This window comes from Schistocerca americana, chromosome 1, assembly GCF_021461395.2.
Source record: "Schistocerca americana isolate TAMUIC-IGC-003095 chromosome 1, iqSchAmer2.1, whole genome shotgun sequence".
NCBI classification, from domain to species: domain Eukaryota; kingdom Metazoa; phylum Arthropoda; class Insecta; order Orthoptera; family Acrididae; genus Schistocerca; species Schistocerca americana.
In genome coordinates, this window is record NC_060119.1 from 1000968427 (window position 1) to 1000993721 (window position 25295).

General features: G+C 42.5%; 1 protein-coding gene across 1 annotated transcript in view; it reads right to left on the reverse strand.

The window, feature by feature from the left end:
- The window catches only part of LOC124595922 (lachesin-like), a 1260474-nt gene that overhangs the window by 224541 nt on the left and 1010638 nt on the right, over nucleotides 1–25295 (reverse strand). The window contains exon 5 of the mRNA XM_047134840.1: nucleotides 3874–4002. Coding sequence (XP_046990796.1) covers nucleotides 3874–4002 — 129 coding nt within the window. The remainder of the gene's footprint in view (nucleotides 1–3873; nucleotides 4003–25295) is intronic.

The following is a 25295-nucleotide window of genomic DNA, read 5'->3' on the forward strand; positions in this document are numbered from 1 at the left end:
TTTCTTACGACGAGCACATACTGTCCGAATTACAGTATTTGGGAAGCATGTTCTGGGCAAATTGTTACAGGGAAGGAGAGACTGCGATACCTACCAGGTGGTACCGATGAAAGATGTCACGTGCATCGGCGGAAGCCACCAAACAGGGTGCATTTCTTCCATGCATTGGGAAACGGCTAGCAAGAAAGGACGCTTGCTGCGGAGACAACGACTTGAACCAATTTAACGGCCCGCCTCCAAGATAGGAGACAGGTTACGCTCCGCGGAAGACACTGTAGGTCTTCGAGTTCTTGGCGTGTATGGTGCCCCTGTGAATGCCCTAGCATTTACTTGGGACTTACCATACGGAATTTTGCTGAGCGTTGTGCTCATGACACATGACATATTAAACAAAGGGAACTTGAGAAATCGGCAGTGGCTGAACAAAGCCTAGGAAACAGACATAAAATACAAATTGAAAGATGAAATTCTTGACTCATGCATAATCATATTGGGATTCTAAATGAGACAGCAGAAATTAAACAGCAACAGTTTTAACAGAGACCATGAGTATACACTTAAGAGGGCATGAGGGAGAGCTTTGTCTTGTACAGCGGAAGTAAAGACGAATGATTAACGATTATATGGAGGTGGGAGCGACAGTTTCAAATGTGGTACTGGCCTCTCGCACTAACTTAAGTCGTTGGGTCCCGAGCTGGAGCTTCCATAGGCTGTTAGTCTCGAGTTCTGCGAATAGACATAGGCGAAACTCCGTCCCATCTCCGACAGGCAGTAACTTTAACTCCTGATGATAATGATGGAGACAGCTATCGAAAGTTCGAGTGATGTGACTTTTAAAATGGTTCAAAAGGCTCTGAGCACTATGGGACTTAACATCTATGGTCATCAGTCCCCTAGAACTTAGAACTACTTAAACCTAACTAACCTAAGGACAGCACACAACACCCAGCCATCACGAGGCAGAGAAAATCCCTGACCCCGCCGGGAATCGAACCCGGGAACCCGGGCGTGGGAAGCGAGAACGCTACCACACGACCAGGAGATGCGGGCCAACGTGACTTTTAAACCGAGAAGTTTTTATTGAGGGATGCAGTCTCTCGACCGTACTGTTAAATCTATACATGGAAAAATCAATGACGGAAATAAAAGAAAGGTTCAGAAGTAGGATTATTATTCCAGGGGCAAGGATGTCAAAGATAACGTCTACTAACTAAAGTGCTGTCCTCGGTGGAAGTGAAGAAGAATTGTTGAGCACACACTACGGGTTGACAGTAAACAGAAGATAGACGATGGGAATAAGGTGCAGGAAAAGTTAGATTAGCGATAAACTTCACACCAAAACTGGTGACGCAATGGAGACGAAGTATAGAAATGCTGTTACTTTGAAAGCAAACTAACACATGCCGGAAGAGGCAAAGATGACATAGCAATTAGGCTAGCACAGGAAAGGAGGACATCCCTCGCCAAAAGAAGGCTACTAGCATCAAATACAGACTTTAATTTGAGGAAGAAAATTTGTGAATGTGCTTCCGCACAGAGTATGGTAGTGAATTTTAAGGAAACCAGAAAAGAAGGAAACCGAAGCATTTGAAATTTGGTGCTATAGAAGAAAATAAATGGGCAGGCGAAAACAGATACTGGAACACATCCAGCACAATTTTGAAACGTAGGGTAGAAGTGCTACTGCTTGTTGAAGAGGTTGGCACAAGAAAAGAATTCGTGGTGGGGCGAATTAGACCACTCGGAAAACATATGAATATAAAAAAAGGCGCCCGCAGTTAATGGCGGAGGAAGGTAATTGCATACCATCTATAATAGAATCATGCCTGTTAAATCACTGCTGCGTTCAAACCTGCGCGGTAATGAGACTCCTAGATACGCTCGTGAGTATCACGAGTAACTTGAGTAATCGTGGTAATTCGGCCATTAATGAGATGTTAGTGCCGTTCACTGTTTCTCCTGGGTGGACATAAATGTGAAATGTACAGATTACATGTTTTTACGATAAGTATTGTATGAATAACTTGCGAGTTTTGCCAAGGAACAATATATTATGCTACAATGTATGCCTATTCCATGGAATTGAGATTCTGTGTTCTAACTCTGACCTCTTTTGTCATTAATATTCTTCTTTTTGGCTTATGATCTGGACGTTAACCGTAAGGAGCGTTTAACGAAGGTTCACATTGCTGTATCAGCCAATGTAAGTTATTAACAAAACTGAAAATAGAGTTGTTTGTGTCTTAAAAATTGTGTCCGTGCTGATATCATTTGTAATTCTAAACCTTGCTTGTCTAGAGTAGACATTGGCCTTAACAGAAATTCTTCATTGTTAGGTTCCACCTTAAAAAATAATTAAGAACTTTCTTTTAGTTCATTGTAGAGGCGTTCCGCCGGTTAGAAAACTAAACTTTTCTTTGAGATTCTACGAGCCTTGCGGTTGCTACAAATAATTTAATAAGGTTCATTTTCAATATTTCTCAAAGTTGCGAGATAACATCCTAGGCAGGGAGGCCTTGGTCACACGATCCTAGTTCTGGTATAAGTTTTTATTTGCAAAATGTACGCTTGTTGTCTCTTATTGGAAATAAAGACGAAACCACGATTTTGAGTTACGTATTTATTGTTGCAGAGTGAACAGACTGGTGAAATATTCTCTGATGATATGAGCACATGACTTTTAACTTGACGTCGACTAGGCATATATTGAGGAATATCTGTGATGAGTATTTACAATTCCGTAACCCCCCGGAACTGAGCTAGTTTACTGAGTGCTTATACGCGTCGGGCAAAATTAAACAACATATTACACTGAAACTTCCTGGCAGATTAAAAGTGTGTGCCGGACCGAGACTCGAACTCGGGACCTTTGCCATTCGCGGGTAAGTACTCTACCGACTGAGCTATCCAAGCACGACTCACGTCCCGTCCACACAGCTTTAATTCCACCAGTACCTCGTCTCCTACCTTCCAAACTTCACAGAAGGTCTCCTGCGAACCCTGCAGAACTAGCACTCCTGGAAGAAAGGATATTGCGGAGACATGGCTTAGACACTGCCTCGGGGATATTCCTAGAATGAAATTTTCACTCTACAGCGGAGTGTGCGCTGATATGAAACTTCCTGGCAGATTAAATCTGTGTGCCGGATCGAGACTCGAACTCGGGACCTTTGCCTTTCGTGGGCAAGTGCTCTACCGACTGAGCTACCCAAGCACGACTCACGCCCCGTCCTCACAGCTTTAATTCCACCAGTACCTCGTCTCCTACCTAAGCCATGTCTCCACAATATCCTTTCTTCCAGGAGTGCTAGTCTGCAGGGTTCGCAGGAGAGCTTCTGTGAAGTTTGGAAGGTAGGAGACGAGGTACTGGTTGAATTAAAGCTGTGAGGACTGGGCATAAGTCGTGCTTGGGTAGTTCAGTCGGTAGGGCACTTGTCCACGAAAGGCAAAGGTCCCCAGTTCGAGTCTCGGTCCGGCACACAGTTTTAATCTGCCAGGAAGTTTCAAATCAGCGCACACTCCGCTGTAGAGTGAAAATTTCATTCTAGAAACACATTACACTGTTAATAACATTCCTACATTAGTTATTTCTCTTTAATGCTGAGCCATTGCGTTAATGTGTGTTTATTTTTTATGTAAGTCACGGCTCATATTCATTCTATTATATTGCACTGATAGTAAAGAAAATGAGTCACAACTATTTTTATTTTATTACATTAAGGGCGCTACTGGATTGTTAAACACAACTTTCTGAGACAAATGTTCGTAAAATCTTTTCCTTGATGATCCTTTGCCCTTGTAGCGTACCGGTTTGTAATCTTGTGTGGAGAATGAGATAAGCTGGTGGTCTACAGAGGGGATGAACGTACTCACAGTGTACGATGAGCATGATGCGCTTGCTGACGCTGGGCGGCACGCCGTTGGAGGCGATGCACAGATAGGCGCCCATGTGCAGCCGGTTCACGCGCTTGATGTGGAACACGCTGCCCTCCACGCTCGCAACTGTAACACACAGAAGCCACGAGTGGTAAGTGCGTGCCTCTGCTCTTACACGTCTGCATTTTGCTGTGGCTCGCGATACAGGTGAGTGAAGGCAGTACTCTGAATGTCTTATAGTAGCAGAGCAATTTCTGCAGAACGGCAGCATTCTGTTTCCAGGAGAAAAAAATTTTTATTTTACCACACCCAATCCTACTGTCTTTACCACAGCAAGTTCCAGTTGCTAATCATTCTCCAGCGTATAATTATGCAGAGTCGCATATAAGGACAGCCTGAAAATTACCAACAAAAGGAACAAGTCGCGAAAATTAAATATCGCTAGAAGCAATTTGAAAACAAATGTCTTAAAACTCGCTAAACTCTTTGATATAGGTACTAACAATTTTTTTGGCAAGGATGAAAATAAAGTGTATATTCCACATGTTCAGTTAACCTACACTACTGCCCATTAAAATTGCTACACCAAGAATTAATGCAGTTGATAAATGGGTATTCATTGGACAGATATATTATACTAGAACTGACGTGTGAATACATTTTGATGCAATTTGGGTTCATCGATCCTGAGAAATCAGTACCCAGAACAACCACCTCTGGCCGTAATAACGGCCTTGATACGCCTGGGCATTGAGTCAAACAGAGCTTGGATGGCGTGTACAAGTACAGTTCGCCACCATTGACCAGACGTTTTCAGTTGGTGAGAGATCTGGAGAAAGTGGTGGCCAGGGCAGCTGTCGAACATTTTCTGTATCCAGAAAGGCCCGTACAGGACCTGCAACATGCGGTCGAGCATTATCCTGCTGGAATGTAGGATTCCGCAGGGAGCGAATGAAGGGTAGAGCCACGGGTCGTAACACATCTGAAATTTAACGTCCACTGTTCAAAGTGCCGTCAGTGCAAAACTGCTGTTTGCGTATCAGAAATCGGTTGGAAACTTTCCTGATGTCAGCACGTTGTAGGTGTCGCCATCCGCGCCAACCTTGTGTGAATGTTCTGAATATCTAATCATTTGCATATCACAGCATCTTCTTCCTGTCGGCTAAATTTTTCGTCTGTGCAAGTCATCTTCGTGGTGTAGCAATTTTAATGGCTAGTAGTGTACATCCTGTGGTATAATTTTCTGTGATAACAAAACTTTACAAGAGAAATAAGTCGCCATAAGAGTATGCTAAGCAAGCGAAAAGGATAGTTTGCTACGCTGACTCACGATTTTTTCTTTGAGGTGTTAATGAACATTACAAATCATGCACTTACGACCTAAATGGATGATACGTACGAGTGTGCGTATCATAGTTACTACGCTCGCCTGCCTTTACTCAGAGATTTCTATGACTTCCCTGTCCGACCGAGAGAGGACATGGCCGGTGAAGGCGATTTAAGCGGCGCCGCCGGCTAGAAAAAGTAAATTACCGACTGCAGTGATTATAGACAGTTTTCCTCGTGGCTGCTGACTGGTCACAACACGGAGAATCGGCTTTGCCGTTCATGGTGAGTGAGTCCGTGCGGCGGATCTTCATTGGCGTTGGTTTCAAGCGGCTCCAGTAATAAGGAATTCTTTTTCAGCTGCGAAGGCAGCCTGGGCTTATGAATATTGTTGAACTGGTTGTTGCCGAGAAAATATTGTATGCTGAGCAGTTTGTGAATCTTATACCATCTGATTTGTCGAATGTGGTTAACGAGACTGGTTTGTAATGTTTGACATGTCAGACATTTATAGTTACCGTCCTCGGAATAATAGTTGATTCACTGCCATTCGGCTATTCTGATAGTACTGGCTCGAGTTAATAAGACGTGTACTAATTGGATATAAGTGCTCCCCGGATTTGCCGGCTTAGTTATATAGAGATTAATAGGGTATAAATTTAGGCTATGTTTGATTGTGTGTTTTATCTGTTGCAGTATTGGTCAATATTATCTGACCTGTAATTACTACTGTTTTGAGGGTTTTGCTAGTCGGCGGTTCAGCCGCAGTTAATCTGAAGTTAGCTTTTGAAAGGCTATTGGCTGGGGGTCAGGTAGTTCGCTGTAGATTTTGCACTGTCGCCAATGAGCTGAAGCAATCTATAGTGACTGGATACTGAACGTCCTTCCAGCTGAAATAAAATTAGTTTTCGTATTTTCCCTTGTTCATGTAAGATGCGTAACATTCACTTAGCTGTAACTTCCACCAGCCTTTGTATTTCTGTTTTATTCCTTATGTCCATGACATAATTTAACCTTGTAACCTATCTTTTGAGCTATTAGATTAATTTCGCATTTAGCGAAATTTCCTTGCCTATATATATTCAAAACAGTATTCCTCCCACAACTTAAATCGACTAACAGTGTCTTAGATTTAATTAAGAGCCTTCGACTGATCAGTTCTTGTGTTTTCTTTTAATCTGCTTACGTATTTGTTAAGTTGTTTCGTTATTATGAATGCATTTTAACAAAACGTTTATCAGTGTATTGTTCTCTAAATGCAATATGTCATCTTCTGCCCAGTCATGCCAAATAGTGATTGTATACAAACTACACTGCCTTCTGGTTCCTGATCGCCTTCAGTGACCACTTTTGCCCTGTTTTTGGATCTTCTTCAGTAATTTTAAAAAGGTTATCTGTCGATCTTTTGCTACAAAATTCTTGTAACTCTGAGGTAAACAATTGTCAATAAAATCCGGTGCGATATTCCTGGCAAATAAATTTATCCCTGGCAATTGTCACTCCATTTCTCCCCCTCCTCATTATAAATAAAAAACAGACAGTAATTCATCTATATAGTAGTGACGATTTTAGTGTCACAGCGAACAAAAATATATGTGCCTCATACTTTCAGTGTCATCGTCTCTTCACGTAAGATGCCGTCCCATCTTTTCTTCTATAAGTCATCGTCGTCTTCCAGTAGTAATAAGACAATTACAGTGTTCGTCATTCTCTCATACACGTCTTCGTCAGTCTCTCACAGTCGTCTCCATCAGTTACTCATAATCAACTTCGTTAGTTACTCATAGTCGACGTAGTCAGTCAGTTACCGTCGATTTCATCAGTCACTATCGATTTTTTTAATCGATTGCAGTCGCTTTCATTAGTTCCAATCGGTGTTGTCAGTCCCAGTCGACTTCGTTAGTCAGTAATAATCATTCTCTCGTACCATAGTTGCCTCAGCTGATTTCGTCAGTCAGCCATAATGACTTATATTTCCTCAGCTCGTAATAGTCGATTTAATCAGTGGTAATCACTTCGCATAGTCGCCTTAGAGAGTCATAGTAGCTGTCAGTCATTCATATGCTATTTCACCTGTTACTCTGTCTTCTCATAGCCGTCCTTGTCAGCCATACCTCCTCGTCATCATCCAACACCGCGCTTTCTGCATTCCGCATGTTAGTAACCGTCCCACCCAATCGTCGTGTGTGGCCGTTGAAGGTTTCACAGTAACGAACAGTCGCCGTTTCATTCACCCCTAAGAATGTCTCTACAACACAATTCCAACTTAGAACAGTAATCTGGAGGTTCCCATTAACTACGTTGCCTACTTGCGCGTCATCCTTTATTCGACGGCATCAGATGGAACAATGTTATTGCTAAATGGACCATCTTCTACCCTTGGGTCAAAACTGTACAGCCTACTAACCACAGCTTACTCTTAAAGAAGCGTCCTACAGTTTTATCGTGCCTTCCTGGTCTTATATTGTCATGCATTGGACCTTGCTTTCCTTACACCACTACTCACTCTATACAACTCATGTACAAAGAGTTAACTTCCTACCTGTGAGAAAACTGCTTGTTCAGCTTAGTTTAAGTTATGAATATTACTTACGTAATCGTAATTCCGGTATTTTGTGACTACACACTTCGTGTAACTTTTCATAACATTTAGAAATATGTAACATATCTTCGCACGCTTGACCAAAGTTGATCAATATATCTCGCAATACTTTCTAAATCCATGTTAATATAAGCTATATTACAAAAAAAAGTCATTCGATACAATCACAAAATGTTTTCTCTAAGTGTCATCAAATAACATTAGTGACACATATGCATAATTTTTTCTCGTAGCCTTTGCCATAGATGATAGTGGATCTGCTCTTACATCTTTTCGACTTTGGTTACGCGAGAGAACTATCCAAATTGAGCCAAGGAGGATATTATTTACTTATACAAACCGTATCAAAAATTCCTTCGCGTCTCTGTACACACTTCTTCTTCAAAAGCTGCTGTTCCTTCCTACGCTTAGTTCCGATTGTTTATATTGAGGCCATTTTCTCTTTAGAGTTTAAAATTTTCAACTTTCGTATTCCGGAAGCTTTATCGTTTTCTTAGTTTACTATTTTAGCCCATTACAATTTGTTACAAAGTCCCGAAAAATTTATGCTGAACGAGAGGCTCCACTCAAAGAGCAGTTTCCATATTTGTTGCTTGTCCGTGTTGACGCAGATAGCTGAAACCCCTCCGAGTGGCGAAAACTGGAAAATATGAGGTACGTAAGAAAATGCGTTGCTCGTTGCTATCATCTGTGAATCTGGAAAGGAATATCAAAGCTCATTTTCCCTGTGGAAGAAACCACCATGCCGCGAAGCTGTTGAAGAATTATCTCCTCTATGTCCTAAGTGAGCGTGGGGAAACCACCAATACTGGAGTAGGTGAATCGAATGGGATTTAAAATGGCTCTCTTGAATTCAAAGATTCAGCCACTGCTGTGAAATATAGAGATATGGGCGGCAATGAAAGCAACGTCCCAATATGAATGGTGGCTGAAAGGAGAGAAGATCAGTGACGAGTAAAATAAGTAATTTTGGATGGACAACAACGGACCCGAGAAGATTTTTCTAAATCGGCTGTTCGGTCGAGTACTGCATTAAATTCAACGTGAAAAGAACAACATGGTAACATTTAGTAAAGTTTCACGACAGAAAAATTCCTAAAAGGAGATTCTTAAACAGTATATTCTCTGCCAGCGATGAATACTTGCATGAGCTTCCTCAATTCTGAAGTGATACTCGCCTGCTTTTACTAATGACGGCTTTGCAGGCTGTCAACAAGCCTAAATAACTGGAATACATCAGTCCCTCATGTGCTTACACTGCATCTAATTTCTCTCTCATTTTCTCTCCCAAAACGTCAGTAAATTGCTGAATTTCAGAAGAACACTCTGAAATATCATGGATGAAACGACAGTTAGACATACATTTTTCCGATATCTAATTACAAAAATAGACCCAAAATGTAGGAAATGTGCATAACGAAGCAAACAAAATCAAATCCGATTATACAAATTTTTTCTTACAACTAGGATGCCATATTTCGCAAATTGACTTCTACCAACACCTGAGTTAACATCTTCATTGTGGTTGCCGGATTCGGAAGTTGGTTGAACAATTACTTCTCTTTACCCCCAAGCTACGATGAATCCTCAAGGTTCTTGAAAGTAAGGCATATGGTTCGTTTCACGTAGCCAGCTTACATCCATGTATTTCCGCCATTAGCTTTTTTTTCTCTACTCACTACATCGTATCTGAGCAAAATCGTCATCAGAGTTGTTTGCGTCATGAGACGAGGCCAGCTGCTCCGTCACCGTGTGACGGTGTGCGCATTAACAAGAGATGCCAGTGAGTAACGTATTTGTCTTCGAAAGAACTCCACGGGTCTTACACTGAGGAAATTCGCCAAAAGTATGATCCCGGGACGCTGTCGGAAACTACCCGCTCCGCCAACTAATTTATTGTTTTCATTTCCTTTCCGCATCGTTACCTGTGTGATGCGAATGAAACGCATTCAAGGATTGTAATTATGATCTTGTTTTCTTGCTTTAAGGTTTTACACCTAGAACAATGGAGGCTAAAATGTACGATTTCAATATTTTGTACTTGAATGTGTATAGTCATTTTTGTGCTTCGTAGTTTTGCTCTAACATTCAGTGTAAAGGTCAAACGAAGTGTGACTGCAAAATAATTTCCTGTGCAAACCATTAGCTAAGGTCGCTCGTTATCTGCGTAGTACTAGCACCAGGACTGGAAATAGTAGGTTTGAATCCCAAAGAGAATGAATCTTTCATGCATTTTTAACATTGTTATTTCAATGCGTATGAATAAATATTGCTATTGTTCGAATGCTAGATTAACGTGTAAAAGCGTTCACGATACAATCGCACGTATTAGAGTAATTATGTTGTGCTGCAGTTCGTCACATGCATATGTAACCAAAGAAGTCGTTAAAAATACGCATCCACATGTGTAATATCAGATATTGTGAGGTACAGTAATAAAAGTGTGTTTAAATGAACTCTAAATCAATGTATGCAGAAAACAGTACTCCTATATCGCTTAGCAAGCTGTTTCCATCAAACTTATTAGTGGCACCTAATCTTTCTCTAGCTTAAGGCGCATTAGATACAGTATGGTTTAAGGTCTACTTCAAAAGCGCTGTCGGCTTTCCTGACAAGTGAGCATTGAACTCTATTTCATTTTGCTGCTCTTATCTTCAGTTCTTTCGTCCCTGTTTCAGGGTGACGATTGCAAATTGCGCATTTCTTCCATTTTTATTCTGTTACCACTCTTATAGTCTGGAATGTCCCTCATCTAAAGCAAGGAAACGAAGGTATAACATCCGTTAGTAAGTAGTATAAATTTTGTTCTGTGCGTACTTGTATTTTAACTGTTTCTGTACAGTGTTTCTGTATTGGAAATAAATGTGGAAATGCACTAAAAAACTAGAGTCTGGGTTTTATAACAGACTCACAATCGTTGATCGGAAACTTATCGCGCAAATCGATATGAGTGTATCGTATCTCCCAGTCCCGAATGCGCCACATGTTAAGCAGCACAGTCAAACGTCATTAGTCTTAAATAAAGACAAATAAAAGATTCTGGTTAACATCTCAACGTCCGTTACCCAGAAATAAAGTGCAAATGTTACAATTTGTTTTCATCTGTTTTCCTTCGATGTCGTAACGTCATTACCTCCAACACCGAGCCATTCGCAGAAAATAAGCACAAGAATCACACTAACAAATTACAAATAAAAGATGAAAACTCACACTGGAAAACTGTTTCTTCAGCCAATACTTTTTTCCTGTCTTAGGCCAATTGGCTTTTTTCCATCGTTTTCGCAGTGAACCGATTTCACCTCTCTTTATTGTTTGTAAAATATTCACCTATTGCTGCTAGAATCTGTTCATTGAGCCGAAACATTTTACTTCCGTAAATGTGAAAATAAGATGAACGTTACAGAAATTCGTACCGCAAATCCCTCATCTTGCCCATTGCCAAAGCACCTTCAAATGTCGAGATGAACCATAATTTTCTTTTCACAAACTAGACATTTTCTACATATTTTTGATCATATTTGCGTTTTACCTGCCAATTACTGTGCTTGCTTTTGCAAAGTAATAAAATGGAAATCCTTCTACTAACACTTGTCATATCATTTGGACAAATGAAATCCCCTTTTCTATCACGTGGCCAGCAAGTGCAATATCTTTACTGCTATTCCGTCTGCATCGTAAAATCTCGTCTCAGTCGCATACGCAAGTCGACATATAAAATAACTTGAATTATTTTTAAAATGCCCCAAATACTGTTGAAAAATTTATTTTCGGATTTGCTTCTGGCAACATGCAAAAAATTGTGCGCATGCGTGCACAGGCTTTCAAGTAGGTCACTCTTCCTGTAAAATCAACCATAATCCTTGCGACATGTTTTTGTCTTTCGTTGTAGTTTTAGGGCGTTTTCCATCAGTTATCTTCAAGAACACAGTCACATTAGAATTCACCCACCCACTACGGAAATGTTAAATATTCTCGACAAATCAACATCTACGCTCTTTGGATTTCCGCTTGTAGGAAACCATCAAAATCAAATACTTGTGTGACAACTCGGTAATCTGTTTATACTTTGTGTGTCTGTGTGTCTGTGTGTGTGTGTGTGTGTGTGTGTGTGTGTGTGTGTCACCCCTTTTCCTGTTAGATCTAGGTCCACGCATTATAGCTGATAAACAGAATTACCAAGCTGTCATACAGTTGTTTGAAAATCAATCAACGTAGATGTTGATTCGACAAGAGCATTTAACAGTTAAGTAATTGGTGGCTGGATACTAATGTGGTTGTGTTCCTGAAAATAATCGATGGAAATAACGTCCCAAAACTAGAACGAAAGATAAAAACATGTCGCATGGTATTTGGTTCATTTTACACTAAGGACTACGTAATAGTCTGCACACGCATGTACATCATCTGTTGAAGGTTATACATAGCGATAATGGGTGTCAGACGTCAGTACGTTATTACTATACTCCTCGTTACAATGTATTTGCATTTCCCAGTAACCCAAAATTATCTGTATAATTTTCTTTCTCCTTCCTGTACATAAATTTTCTCTAGTATTTTTTGTTGTAATTAATGTCTGCATTTCTTGCATCCATGTGGCCGATGGTCTCCTTCTTTTCTTTTTTCCTAGTGGTTTCTGTTCCATGATTCTTTTTCCATAACATATGAGTTGTTTTCTCCCAAAAAATCAGTAATCCAACTTGGAACATCCATTTTCTTCTAGATGAGTTCATTTCTATAACTTTCCTCTTAGATATCTCCGCAGTCCGTCTTAAAAATTCCACCTTAGCTGTCATCAGTCTTTTCATTAATTGGGATTTAAGTGTCCATCTTTCTGATTTATATAATTCTTCTAATAATTGTCTTCCAGACTTTTTCTTCTACTTCCTTCCTAATCTGTTGATCCTATAAAACTCCATTTAATGTTCCAATAGTGATCTTTCCAGAGTTTATTTTTAAATTGATATCCTAATTTTGTCTGCCATTTTGTGTGATTTTTACGCTTAAATATTTGTACTCCTCAGTATGTCTAATGGTTGCCATCCCTTCCTCCAGAGTCACACCTAAATTTATTCTTTCTATTACCATGTATTTTGTTTTACTCATGTTGAACTGAAGGACCCGCTCCAGATAATACATTCAATGTCTTCCTCATCTCGTGTCCAAGTGCCAAAATTAGTTGACCATCAACAAGTTGTAGTAAATGTGTAGTACTACCATTTATTGAGATTCTCAGTTTCCTGCATTTTTTCCTTCCAATTTACCAACACTTTCCCTGTATATATTTTATACAGTGCCGTTAGTATGTCGCATCCTTGATGAAATGTCTTTGTAACTTTAAATGCATGTGAGAGAAAATACTTGCTGTAGAATTTTGGTACAGGATCTGGATGCTTTAAGTGTGGCAAGATTTCAATAAGGTGATTTTAAGCCCTTCCACAAACTGCATAAATGTATCATAGGCTCTTTATATGTCTACAAACACTAAGTGAACGGGATGTTGGTTTCGAATATTTTTCTTTTCAAGTATTTGCTGCAAACAAGACGTATGGTCTATACTTGCTCTTCCTGGTCTGAAGCCAGTTTGTCCTTTTCCCTCCATTTTCTTACATTCTGAGTCTAAAAAAGTATAATAAGCCTTAGAAAAAGTTTTCTCAATTCGTAGCTTACAGTTATCCCTGTATAGTTCTTGCACTCATATATTTTTCTTTTCTTACGAATTTTAGATATAAATCATACTTTCCAGTCTTCTAGGATGGTCTCGCTATTTTAACATTCTTCAAAAAGGTTTTTCTGAAGTTAACATGATTTATCTCTGCCGCATATCAGCAGTTCAGTTGAGGTTCTTGCAATTCCTATAGCTCATCCATTGTTTAACATTTCGATTGGATCATTTACTATTTCTATGCCGAAAAATTACTCCATTATTTTCTGTTGTCTCATTTTTTTTTCATGATTAAATCCGTCCAAAATTCTTACTATTTCCTGGCTTCAATTTTTTAAAATAATTTTCCCAAGAATGGATATTAATACACTCCTGGAAATAGAAAAAAGAACACATTGACACCGGTGTGTCAGACCCACCATACTTGCTCCGGACACTGCGAGAGGGCTGTACAAGCAATGATCACACGCACGGCACAGCGGACACACCAGGAACCGCGGTGTTGGCCGTCGAATGGCGCTAGCTGCGCAGCATTTGTGCACCGCCGCCGTCAGTGTCAGCCAGTTTGCCGTGGCATACGGAGCTCCATCGCAGTCTTTAACACTGGTAGCATGCCGCGACAGCGTGGACGTGAACCGTATGTGCAGTTGACGGACTTTGAGCGAGGGCGTATAGTGGGCATGCGGGAGGCCGGGTGGACGTACCGCCGAATTGCTCAACACGTGGGGCGTGAGGTCTCCACAGTACATCGATGTTGTCGCCAGTGGTCGGCGGAAGGTGCACGTGCCCGTCGACCTTGGACCGGACCGCAGCGACGCACGGATGCACGCCAAGACCGTAAGATCCTACGCAGTGCCGTAGGGGACCGCACCGCCACTTCCCAGCAAATTAGGGACACTGTTGCTCCTGGGGTATCGGCGAGGACCATTCGCAACCGTCTCCATGAAGCTGGGCTACGGTCCCGCACACCGTTAGGCCATCTTCCGCTCACGCCCCAACATCGTGCAGCCCGCCTCCAGTGGTGTCGCGACAGGCGTGAATTGAGGGACGAATGGAGACGTGTCGTCTTCAGCGATGAGAGTCGCTTCGGCCTTGGTGCAAATGATGGTCGTATGCGTGTTTGGCGCCGTGCAGGTGAGCGCCACAATCAGGACTGCATACGACCGAGGCACACAGGGCCAACACCCGGCATCATGGTGTGGGGAGCGATCTCCTACACTGGCCGTACACCACTGGTGATCGTCGAGGGGACACTGAATAGTGCACGGTACATCCAAACCGTCATCGAACCCATCGTTCTACCATTCCTAGACCGGCAAGGGAACTTGCTGTTCCAACAGGACAATGCACGTCCGCATGTATCCCGTGCCACCCAACGTGCTCTAGAAGGTGTAAGTCAACTACCCTGGCCAGCAAGATCTCCGGATCTGTCCCCCATTGAGCATGTTTGGGACTGGATGAAGCGTCGTCTCACGCGGTCTGCACGTCCAGCACGAACGCTGGTCCAACTGAGGCGCCAGGTGGAAATGGCATGGCAAGCCGTTCCACAGGACTACATCCAGCATCTCTACGATCGTCTCCATGGGAGAATAGCAGCCTGCATTGCTGCAAAAGGTGGATATACACTGTACTAGTGCCGACATTGTGAATGCTCTGTTGCCTGTGTCTATGTGCCTGTGGTTCTGTGAGCGTGATCATGTGATGTATCTGACCCCAGGAATGTGTCAATAAAGTTTCCCCTTCCTGGGACAATGAATTCACGGTGTTCTTATTTCAATTTCCGGGAGTGTATATTTAGTTGCTGAGTGTGTTTGCAATTTTTTATCAGTATTTTCATTGTCGTCCATGATTTTCAGCTTCCTCCAGTAACATTATTATATCTATTAAAAGTCCGTTCTCAAGTTTTATTTTTTGCCTCTTATTTTTAATTTTCCCTTGTCATGAATATAATGTATTTAGCCGTCTTTAAAAGTTCTCTTTCTCTACATCTAAATCAAAACAATACCATCATTTTGTCTACTTGCAATTAATTATTTCAGCAAGAGCTTCTCTGGCTGCCTCATGTAAGGTTTTAAAGATGTATTTACTCTGTTTATCAATTTTATTTCAATTAATTTTTCTGTACAAATTTACTTTACTTTCATTTTCTAGGCCATGTAAATAAAGTTTTGGACTCATTACTTCCGTTTAGAAGTTTTACTCGCTATTAACATTTTCTTCTTTACTTGTCGTATTTACACAATGAAATTTTAGAGATCAGCAGACGATGATCACTATGTGTCACTTGTCTCTACGCTCTCAGGTCTTTTGTGCTTAAGGCTGTTTTTTGGCTAGTATTAAGTGCTCAATGACTGCATTTAATTTAAGTGTATTCTGATGTCACGTACATTTATGAATTTATTTATGTGGATAAAAACCTTTTAGAATTTTTTCATGTATATTGATTAATCTCCGTTCGTGATACTGGCGCAAAACGTGACCTCCCTGCGACTGCATACTCGTGACGTGTATTGGTACATCGTCCGCCCCATACTCTTCTTCGACGATCATCAGGACTCAGAACCTGCACTCGTCGGTAAACAGAACTTGATGCCATTGATCCATGTTCTCAGTCCCATTTCAGGTGGTTCCTTCCACATCTTCTTCATCACCTGGTACTAGAGAGCTTTGCACTGTTGTTCGAGATGGGCGCCTAGAGGCCAGATTGATGGTAAGGAGGTGGTTGCTTACTCTCTGGGTCTTCAACATGGTTTTTCGCAGTTATCTTGTGTTCTCCTCGGGACACCTTCGAGCCATAATTTGTAGGTATCGACAATCAGATGCGCTTGTTGATTGCTGGTGTCTATTAGTTGACAGGTATTGTATTTCTTTATTTTTTGTTTCATGATACATTTCGGATATTCAAATGATGTCGCAGTGATGTACGGCAGCTCGGCCACTCAGCTGGCAACTTCCATTACTGGCAATGGTCCTTCGAAGCATACTGACACGCTAAAAATGTGCAGGAGCAGCGTTTTCCCCTTCACGTGCATCGTGCTCTGCTGACATGCACTGACCACGCTCGTTAACTACTACCTTCATTACACAAGTGAACGTTCGTAGCGATATCCTGTGTTCAAAATAACCTTAAGAAAGTAGAAGCGAGGTGCCTAAGTTTTTAACAGTGTACCCAAAAGTATCCGGACAACTATTAGTGGAAATCAGTATTGACGTATTAAATTGTGCTGTGGACACTTTCAGTGAAATGTGTGTCTGTGGAGGAATGACAGCCCATTCTTGCTCAAAAGACGAAGCCAGAAATGGTAGTGATGTTATTCGTAGGGGTTGACGTTCTAACCCATCCCAAAGGCGATCCATTCGGCCCTGTTCGGTACTCTGGGCATGAAAACCATTTCAGGAATATTTTTTTTTGTCCACAAAGCATTGCCTCATGGATGCTGATTTATGACACAATCAGCATCGTCAAATTGTTCTGCTGCTGTACGGAGTACTCAGTGCTTTAAAGTGTTGACTTATCCTTGCGCATTTAGTGTTTTCGTAAGTGCGATAAGAGGACGATAACCTGAATACGAAAGACGTCCCGATACCGTACCACTACCTCCTCCCCATGTCACACTTGGCACTACGCATGATGCCGGCCAGGGTGGCCGAGAGGTTCTAGGCGCTACAGTCTGGAACCGCGTGAGCACAACAGTCGCAGGTTCGAATCCTGCCTCGGCCACGGATGTGTGTGATGTCCATAGGTTAGTTAGGTTTAAGTAGTTCAAGTTCTAGGGGACTGATGACCTCAGAAGTTAAGTCCCATAGTGCTCAGAGCCATTTGAGCTACACATGATGACAGGCGACGTTAACCAGGCATTTCTTGAATCTGAACACTTGCATCGAATTGTCAAAGGGTAAAGTGTGAGTTACCACTGCAAATCTTTCATTCTGTCGTCCAGTGACCAGTGGCGTCTCTCTTTACACCATCTCCAGCTTCGCTTAGAATTCACTACAGAAATTTGTGGCTTGTGATTAGCTGCTCCACCATTATATCCCACTCTTTCTAATTGCTACCTCGACTGCTGGAACTCACGAGTGATTCCTTTCGCTGATATCATGGGGTGTTTTACAAGCACGCTACGCACTGCTCTACCGTCTCTGTCCTCAATGCATGAGGGCTGACTGGTCTTGGTTTAACTGTGGTTCTTACTGCGCGCTTACACCTCGCAATAGTATTATCATAAAGAGACGTATCTAATCCTGGCAGCAAGCCTCAGAGTCCAGCTATCTGTCCTAAGAACCCGAGGTGCGAGCACTACCGGCGAGTAACTGTAGCCGTGGCAGTCTGCACCTAGCAGGAGGAAAACAGGATCCCACACCTCATTCGTCGATAACCATCGTTCATGGTTCACAGTGCAAGATCCAAGTTCCATCCACTTTAGTAACCTTCCACCTTAAGAAATCAAGTACAACGAAGATCTTTTAAAAGAAACGTTGGTTTCTCCACAACAGATTTTTTTTTAATATTATGACGCGGCATCATCCCTACATGTCACCAGAGGAGGGTCGGTAAGTATAAATGGGGACTGAGAGTATTGTGTTGTCAGTAGAGAAGCAGTAACAACTGAATGGGTTGGTCATGAGAGCTCAGTGGCTTCGAGCGTGGGCTAGTTATTGGATGTCACCTGAGAAACAAATAGATCATGTGCAACACCATTATCGATTGTGAGTAATTGGTACAGTGTAATTAAGTGTATGTAATTATGAAGCGTTTATTCTGTATGAGTTAAGTTCTTTGAATGTTGGAGGGAAATGGGACTTCAATACGTATAATTTTTTTAACTTAATTGTGTGCTTAAATAATGGAATTTTATAAAATATGTCTGTTTGTAAAAACTAAATTGTATATAAATAACTGTTTCATACTTACGGAAATTATATGATGTAACTTAAAAGGCGTAGGGAAACCCCTCCACTACGGAAGGGGCTTGGCGCGCAGGAAAAGGTGGAAGGGGCGGTCTGTCTGGGTCGCAAGAGAGGGAACACATTGGGCAGTTAGTGGCCAGCAGTCGCATAGTCAACACCGCAGGTGTCAAGTGAGCCGTTCTGATACCAAATTTATGATAGAACGGCCTCGGATGTTGTTCCGGCTGTGAGATGGTGATCTCGCATTTGGAATTGCTCTAAAAATGATTAACTCGCCGCCGTGAAGAAATGAAATAGAGCATTAAATAGCCAGAGAAGAGACCAGATAGCCGCCACGTGTTTGCCACCACTATTGCGGCACTGCTTGAACTACTGTGGAAAACAGATATGTATGTGTGTATGAACCAGTGTACTTGTCTGCGCGTTTTTGCAATAATAACTGAAATGTTGCAAACTTTGTGTCTGACCATTGAAATTATCCGTTTCATGATCCCAAGTACCGTCCCACCCTAAAAGTGCTAAAGACCGAGTATCCTGTTTTTTTAAAATTTAAATGTGCCTAAATTTCAGTGCTAAACAGCATAAATGTTGTTAGTTAAAACTACTTGCTTCAAAAGTAGTAAAAGAGGCACACAATACTGAAGTAACGAAAATCTTTACTGCGCTATGAACTGCTTTTACTTTGAAAATGCTAATGTTTTAATACTGATGAACATAATTGTGGTTCGTTAAAATCACTTGCTTCACAAGTGGTGTTATAAGGCACTTAGTTTTGATCCTATTTGAAATTTAACTCTAATTAATATCAAATGGGATTGGAAATCAGTATTATTATAAAGGAAGGAACAGTTTAAGAGCTTCAACTTTAATCTTTAATGGCAGGAGAAAGTTAATTTGAACCTGGGTGTTTGCTCATGAATCTGAAACATTACCACTGTGGAATGAATATGAAATGTGTTATTTCAATGTCATATTGCATTTGTGATGTGTATATGTGTGTTAGTTAAACTTGAACTCTTGTCAGGTACTACTTAGTTTTGTGTTGCCTTTGGGAACAATTTTTTGTGCTGAATTAGTCAAAGAATGTAGTGATGGTTGTAGTTAACAGGGGTAAAGTTGCTTTTACATTTATGTGACTGCTAACCTATGCTTTTGATAATTACTGCTACTCACTGTGCAGTTCGTCTGGTCGTTATATGTGTTCATTGCACTTCACTAAGAAAGAATTAATGAAAGTGCCTTTTGAAAGAGAATATATAAACCCATTTAGAATAATGTTTACACATTATTATGCCGAATTAGGCTGGCGACCGTTTTTTGTTACATTTATATAAATTTTCTCCACTTTCAATATTTCTAAATTATAGTCTTTCTGCTTTCTACTAATTGCCACCCTTACGATATCACGTTCGATTCCCTCTGTCCGTTGGGTTAATGCATGGTCAAGCTTTTCCAAATTCCTCGCAGAGGAAGGTCATATTTGGCATATTTGACATTCTGCTGTTGCGTTATACAGGGACGTTTCATCCCTTCTAAAAACTACCCACGTCCACTGTCTTCGTTGATCCATTATGGATCGTGGGACGACGGCTGGCATGAACTTCTTGATACATTAATTTACCAACAGCCGTATGCATTGTAGAATATTTTTTAAATTATAAACTTCTGTATGCTACCAGTTTCGGCATTACGTTGATGCCATTTTCTGGGCCCACACATCATAGTCGTGAAATCACTATACACGGGAGGAGCCATATAACTGGATCCGTGAATCAAATCGTCCTTTCTACCAAGAGCTGTTGCAGGACGATTTGATTCACCGATCCAGTTATATGGCACCTTCCGTGTATAGCGATTTCACTACTATGACGTGTGGGGCCTGAAGATCGCATCAATGTGATGCCGAAACTGATAGCACATAGAAGTTCATAAAATGAAATAAATTTCTACAGGCCGGCTGGTGTGGCTGTGCGGTTCTAGGCGCTTCAGTCTAGAACCGCGTGACCGCTACCGTCGCAGGTTCGAGTCCTGCCTCGGGCATAGATGTGTGTGATGTCCTTAGGTTAGTTAGGTTTAAGTAGTTCTAAGTTCTAGCGGAATGATGACCACCGATGTTAAGTTGATCGTCGGTAAAGCAGATGCCAGACCGAGATTCATTGGAAGAATCCTAAGGAAATGCAATCCGAAAACAAAGGAAGTAGGTTACAGTACACTTGTTCGCCCACTGCTTGAATACTGCTCAGCAGTGTGGGATCCGTACCAGATAGGGTTGATAGAAGAGATAGAGAAGATCCAACGTAGAGCAGCGCGCTTCGTTAGAGGATCATTTAGTAATCGCGAAAGCGTTACGGAGATGATAGATAAACTCCAGTGGAAGACTCTGCAGGAGAGACGCTCAGTAGCTCGGTACGCGCTTTTGTTAAAGATTCGAGAACATACCTTCACCGAGGAGTCAAGCAGTATATTGCTCCCTCCTACTTATATCTCGCGAAGAAACCATGAGGATAAAATCAGAGATATTAGAGTCCACACAGAAGCATACCGACAATCCTTCTTTCCACGAACAATACGAGACTGTAATAGAAGGGAGAACCGATAGAGGTACTCAGGGTACCCTCCGCCACACACCGTCAGGTTGTTTGCGGAGTATGGATGTAGATGTAGAAGTCCCATAGTGCTCAGAGCCATTTGATCCATTTTTTTAAATTTCTACAATACATACGGCTGTTGCTAAATTATTGCATCAACAAGTCCACTGTTGTTGATGTGATTACGAAGTGGAAACAAGAAGGAGGAACCGCGGCTATACCAAAACCAGGCAGAAGTCACGCACTGACAGTCAACGACTGTCGAGCCATGTGGAGCGTGGTTGTAAAAAATCGCATGACATAAGCGGAAGGAATCACTTGTGACCTCTAAACTGCTGTTAGCAGTTTACATAGCACTGCGAGTAAGACGTCGCAGGCAAGAAGGAAGAAAACTGTAACCAATGTGAACGAGCGAACCACCAAGCACAGCGAGTTGCTGATACCACAGCACAAGTCCTTTCCGTTCTCCTCTCGCCTTCCACACAGCCACCGGGCAATTATGAGCAAGCATTTTTGCAGACGCAGCCCCTCGGCCAACTTGCGGTGTTATCTGGCCAGTACTGTGGGTGGGATGACGCCCACACAGCAGGTAGCAGGTAGCACCTGGGCGCGCTATCCCACGCCACAGCGATAAGCGCCTGGGCGCCGCGCCGCCGTTCCTCAACAGCGGCGTCCATCACGGCGCGCCTCGGACGCCGCCAGATAGCGCGCGTGCGGCCCGTGTCCAGGCCGGCGTGCTTTACAGCCGCCACGCTGTATCGTGACAGCGCTATCACTTGTCCCGGCCGGATTATGCCTGCCACACTCGCAGTAATAGCGCTTCGCACTTTACAGAGGCAAACGAGACTCTTGTACCGCAACGAAACTTTCTTTACGTCTGAGGACGGTGCATGGAACTGGAGAGTAATTTATGTTCTCAGAGACAAATAATACGGACCATCGGTGAATAATATCCTTATAGATGGCAATTTCAACCGAGATACAGTGTCTACATACAGGAAATAAAATTGAATTCGACTGGGATGGAGACAGCAGTTTTCGTGCCACATTGTTCTTCTGGGTCCATTGTTTCGTGAATAATCCGTAATCAAAGGGATAAGTTAATCAATTTTCACTGGTCTTACGTTTTGTAGTAGTTGCGTTCACAGTTTAATTTATTGGAGACTAACTTCGAGCTTATTCTTCTTTCCATCTTTCCGTGAGTTCTCTACACCGTGCGGCGTCCCTCGCATCCTAGTTTCCATCTCCTTGTGTCCTGCCAGTCCCCTCCCTGAATGGCCCTATCTTGTATCGCACACCTCACCCCACCGTTTCAATATAGCCGGGGTGTTCCTCTTTTTATGCGTAGCGGACATCACGTGCCATATTTCAGAAGGCCATGTTTCCTCTGGCATTTTCAAAGAGGTCCGTACCATGTTAGCCGTTTATGTTCAATCGTGTTTACACTATCTTTTGTAACTCCCATCTGTTCTCGTAGCACTTCGTTTCTTACTTTGTCTCTGCTTGTTACTTGAAAACTTATTCTAGAAAACTCCACTTCCATTGTTTTTAATTTCTTCTCATTGACCCAGGGAACATCCCACAATTTAGCACCATGCAAAGCAATGATCTCAACTATAGTTCTGTGTACCCTCCTTTTCAAATTTTTTACATCGAGTTATCCCAAATAATGGAGTGTAACTGCTTACTTGCTACATTTCCCTTTCAGCTTCTGTGTTTTATTTCCTCGTTGCTTCCATTTTTATCCTAAATAGCTGTCCCTAAAGATTTACGTGATCGACTACGCTTTACTATAGTTCCATCAACCCTAACCAGATCTCTTCTTATACCTCCGGTAACCAAGTACTCAGTCTTTGTAGAGTTAATTTTTATGTTCCACTGCCTTTTTAATATATAAGACACATCCTCTTCTTTCTCGGCGAAGAAGAACTGATCGTCGGCGAAATCTAGGGAGAACAAGATGTCATCATCTACTTTGATTCCCACGTTTTGGCACTTTCTTTTCCAACTTTCCAGTCCTTTGCCCAAAAATGTTTTAAAGACGGTAGGCGCTAAGCAGCATCGTTGTCTATATCCTTTGGTAACCTTAAGTTTCTGTGATAGTAACTTACAACTTCAACATCACAAGTATTTCCTAAATGCAGCTTCCCAATAGCTTGTACATACGTAATATTGTCAATATTCTGGTTTTTCTTTGCTTCCCACATCGTAGTAAGTGGTACACTGTCACAGGCCTTATGGAAACCTTATGTTATGTGCCGTAATACATTGTTCATTTTCAAATATTAGCTGCGTTTCCGAAGTACATTTAACGTTACAACTACGACAGACAGAATAAAAAACAAATGTCAGTGATCAGTTGCCTAAAATTCAGTAAAGTCATAGAAAATGTCCAAGTGTCGTCACCGTATCTGGAATCTAAGTAACAAGCAAGTCTGACTTCCAGTGGACTACAGTTTCATGAATAGTGAACACTACCTACCAACCCTACCAAGATCTGCTTCGTTGCCTAGAAAGTCCAAATCCTCCATCTGGGCCGGCCGGTGTGGCCGTGCGGTTAAAGGCGCATCAGTCTGGAACCGCGTGACCGCTACGGTCGCAGGTTCGAATCCTGCCTCGGGCATGGATGTGTGTGATGTCCTTAGGTTAGTTAGGTTTAATTAGTTCTAAGTTCTAGGCGACTGATGACCTCAGAAGTTAAGTCGCATAGTGCTCAGAGCCATTTGAACCATTTTTTGAACCTCCATCTGGCCGACACAGATAACGTTCAGAAGATGTCCTTAACTGAATTGTACAACCAGCTGATGTTTACGTTAACTTCCTTCTTTCTACTATCCAAGCCGCATGTCTTTTCTTTACAGCGACAGTTGGCCAGTCATTCAGATGTCTCACTGATAACATATAAGCATATGCATGTGTAGATGAGTTTATTACAATGATCATTCTTATAGCATGCATGATGCTATATTTTCAATAACATTTAATAAGTAATGAAATGATGAATTCGTCACAAGTTAAATGTTTTAAAGAATAAATAGCTTTGTTAAGTTAGCATATAGATAAACTTGAGATGACAGTTACACAAGACTTTTCACATTCATTTCATTCACATTCTTTGCCTTGGTGCTCCTTCTTTTACTATTGTTGTCACCTACCGTAAAATATCAGTTTGTGCAGTTGCTCTCTTATAAAAGCTATTTTCCTATAGTAAACGTCTTCGTTCTATTACACTCCTGGAAATGGAAAAAAGAACACATTGACACCGGTGTGTCAGACCCACCATACTTGCTCCGGACACTGCGAGAGGGCTGTACAAGCAATGATCACACGCACGGCACAGCGGACACACCAGGAACCGCGGTGTTGGCCGTCGAATGGCGCTAGCTGCGCAGCATTTGTGCACCGCCGCCGTCAGTGTTAGCCAGTTTGCCGTGGCATACGGAGCTCCATCGCAGTCTTTAACACTGGTAGCATGCCGCGACAGCGTGGACGAGAACCGTATGTGCAGTTGACGGACTTTGAGCGAGGGCGTATAGTGGGCATGCGGGAGGCGGGGTGGACGTACCGCCGAATTGCTCAACACGTGGGGCGTGAGGTCTCCACAGTACATCGATGTTGTCGCCAGTGGTCGGCGGAAGGTGCACGTGCCCGTCGACCTGGGACCGGACCGCAGCGACGCACGGATGCACGCCAAGACCGTAGGATCCTACGCAGTGCCGTAGGGGACAGCACCGCCACTTCCCAGCAAATTAGGGACACTGTTGCTCCTGGGGTATCGGCGAGGACCATTCGCAACCGTCTCCATGAAGCTGGGCTACGGTCCCGCACACCGTTAGGCCGTCTTCCGCTCACGCCCCAACATCGTGCAGCCCGCCTCCAGTGGTGTCGCGACAGGCGTGAATGGAGGGACGAATGGAGACGTGTCGTCTTCAGCGATGAGAGTCGCTTCGGCCTTGGTGCCAATGATGGTCGTATGCGTGTTTGGCGCCGTGCAGGTGAGCGCCACAATCAGGACTGCATACGACCGAGGCACACAGGGCCAACACCCGGCATCATGGTGTGGGGAGCGATCTCCTACACTGGCCGTACACCACTGGTGATCGTCGAGGGGACACTGAGTAGTGCACGGTACATCCAAACCGTCATCGAACCGATCGTTCTACCATTCCTAGACCGGCAAGGGAACTTGCTGTTCCAACAGGACAATGCACGTCCGCATGTATCCCGTGCCACCCAACGTGCTCTAGAAGGTGTAAGTCAACTACCCTGGCCAGCAAGATCTCCGGATCTGTCCCCCATTGAGCATGTTTGGGACTGGATGAAGCGTCGTCTC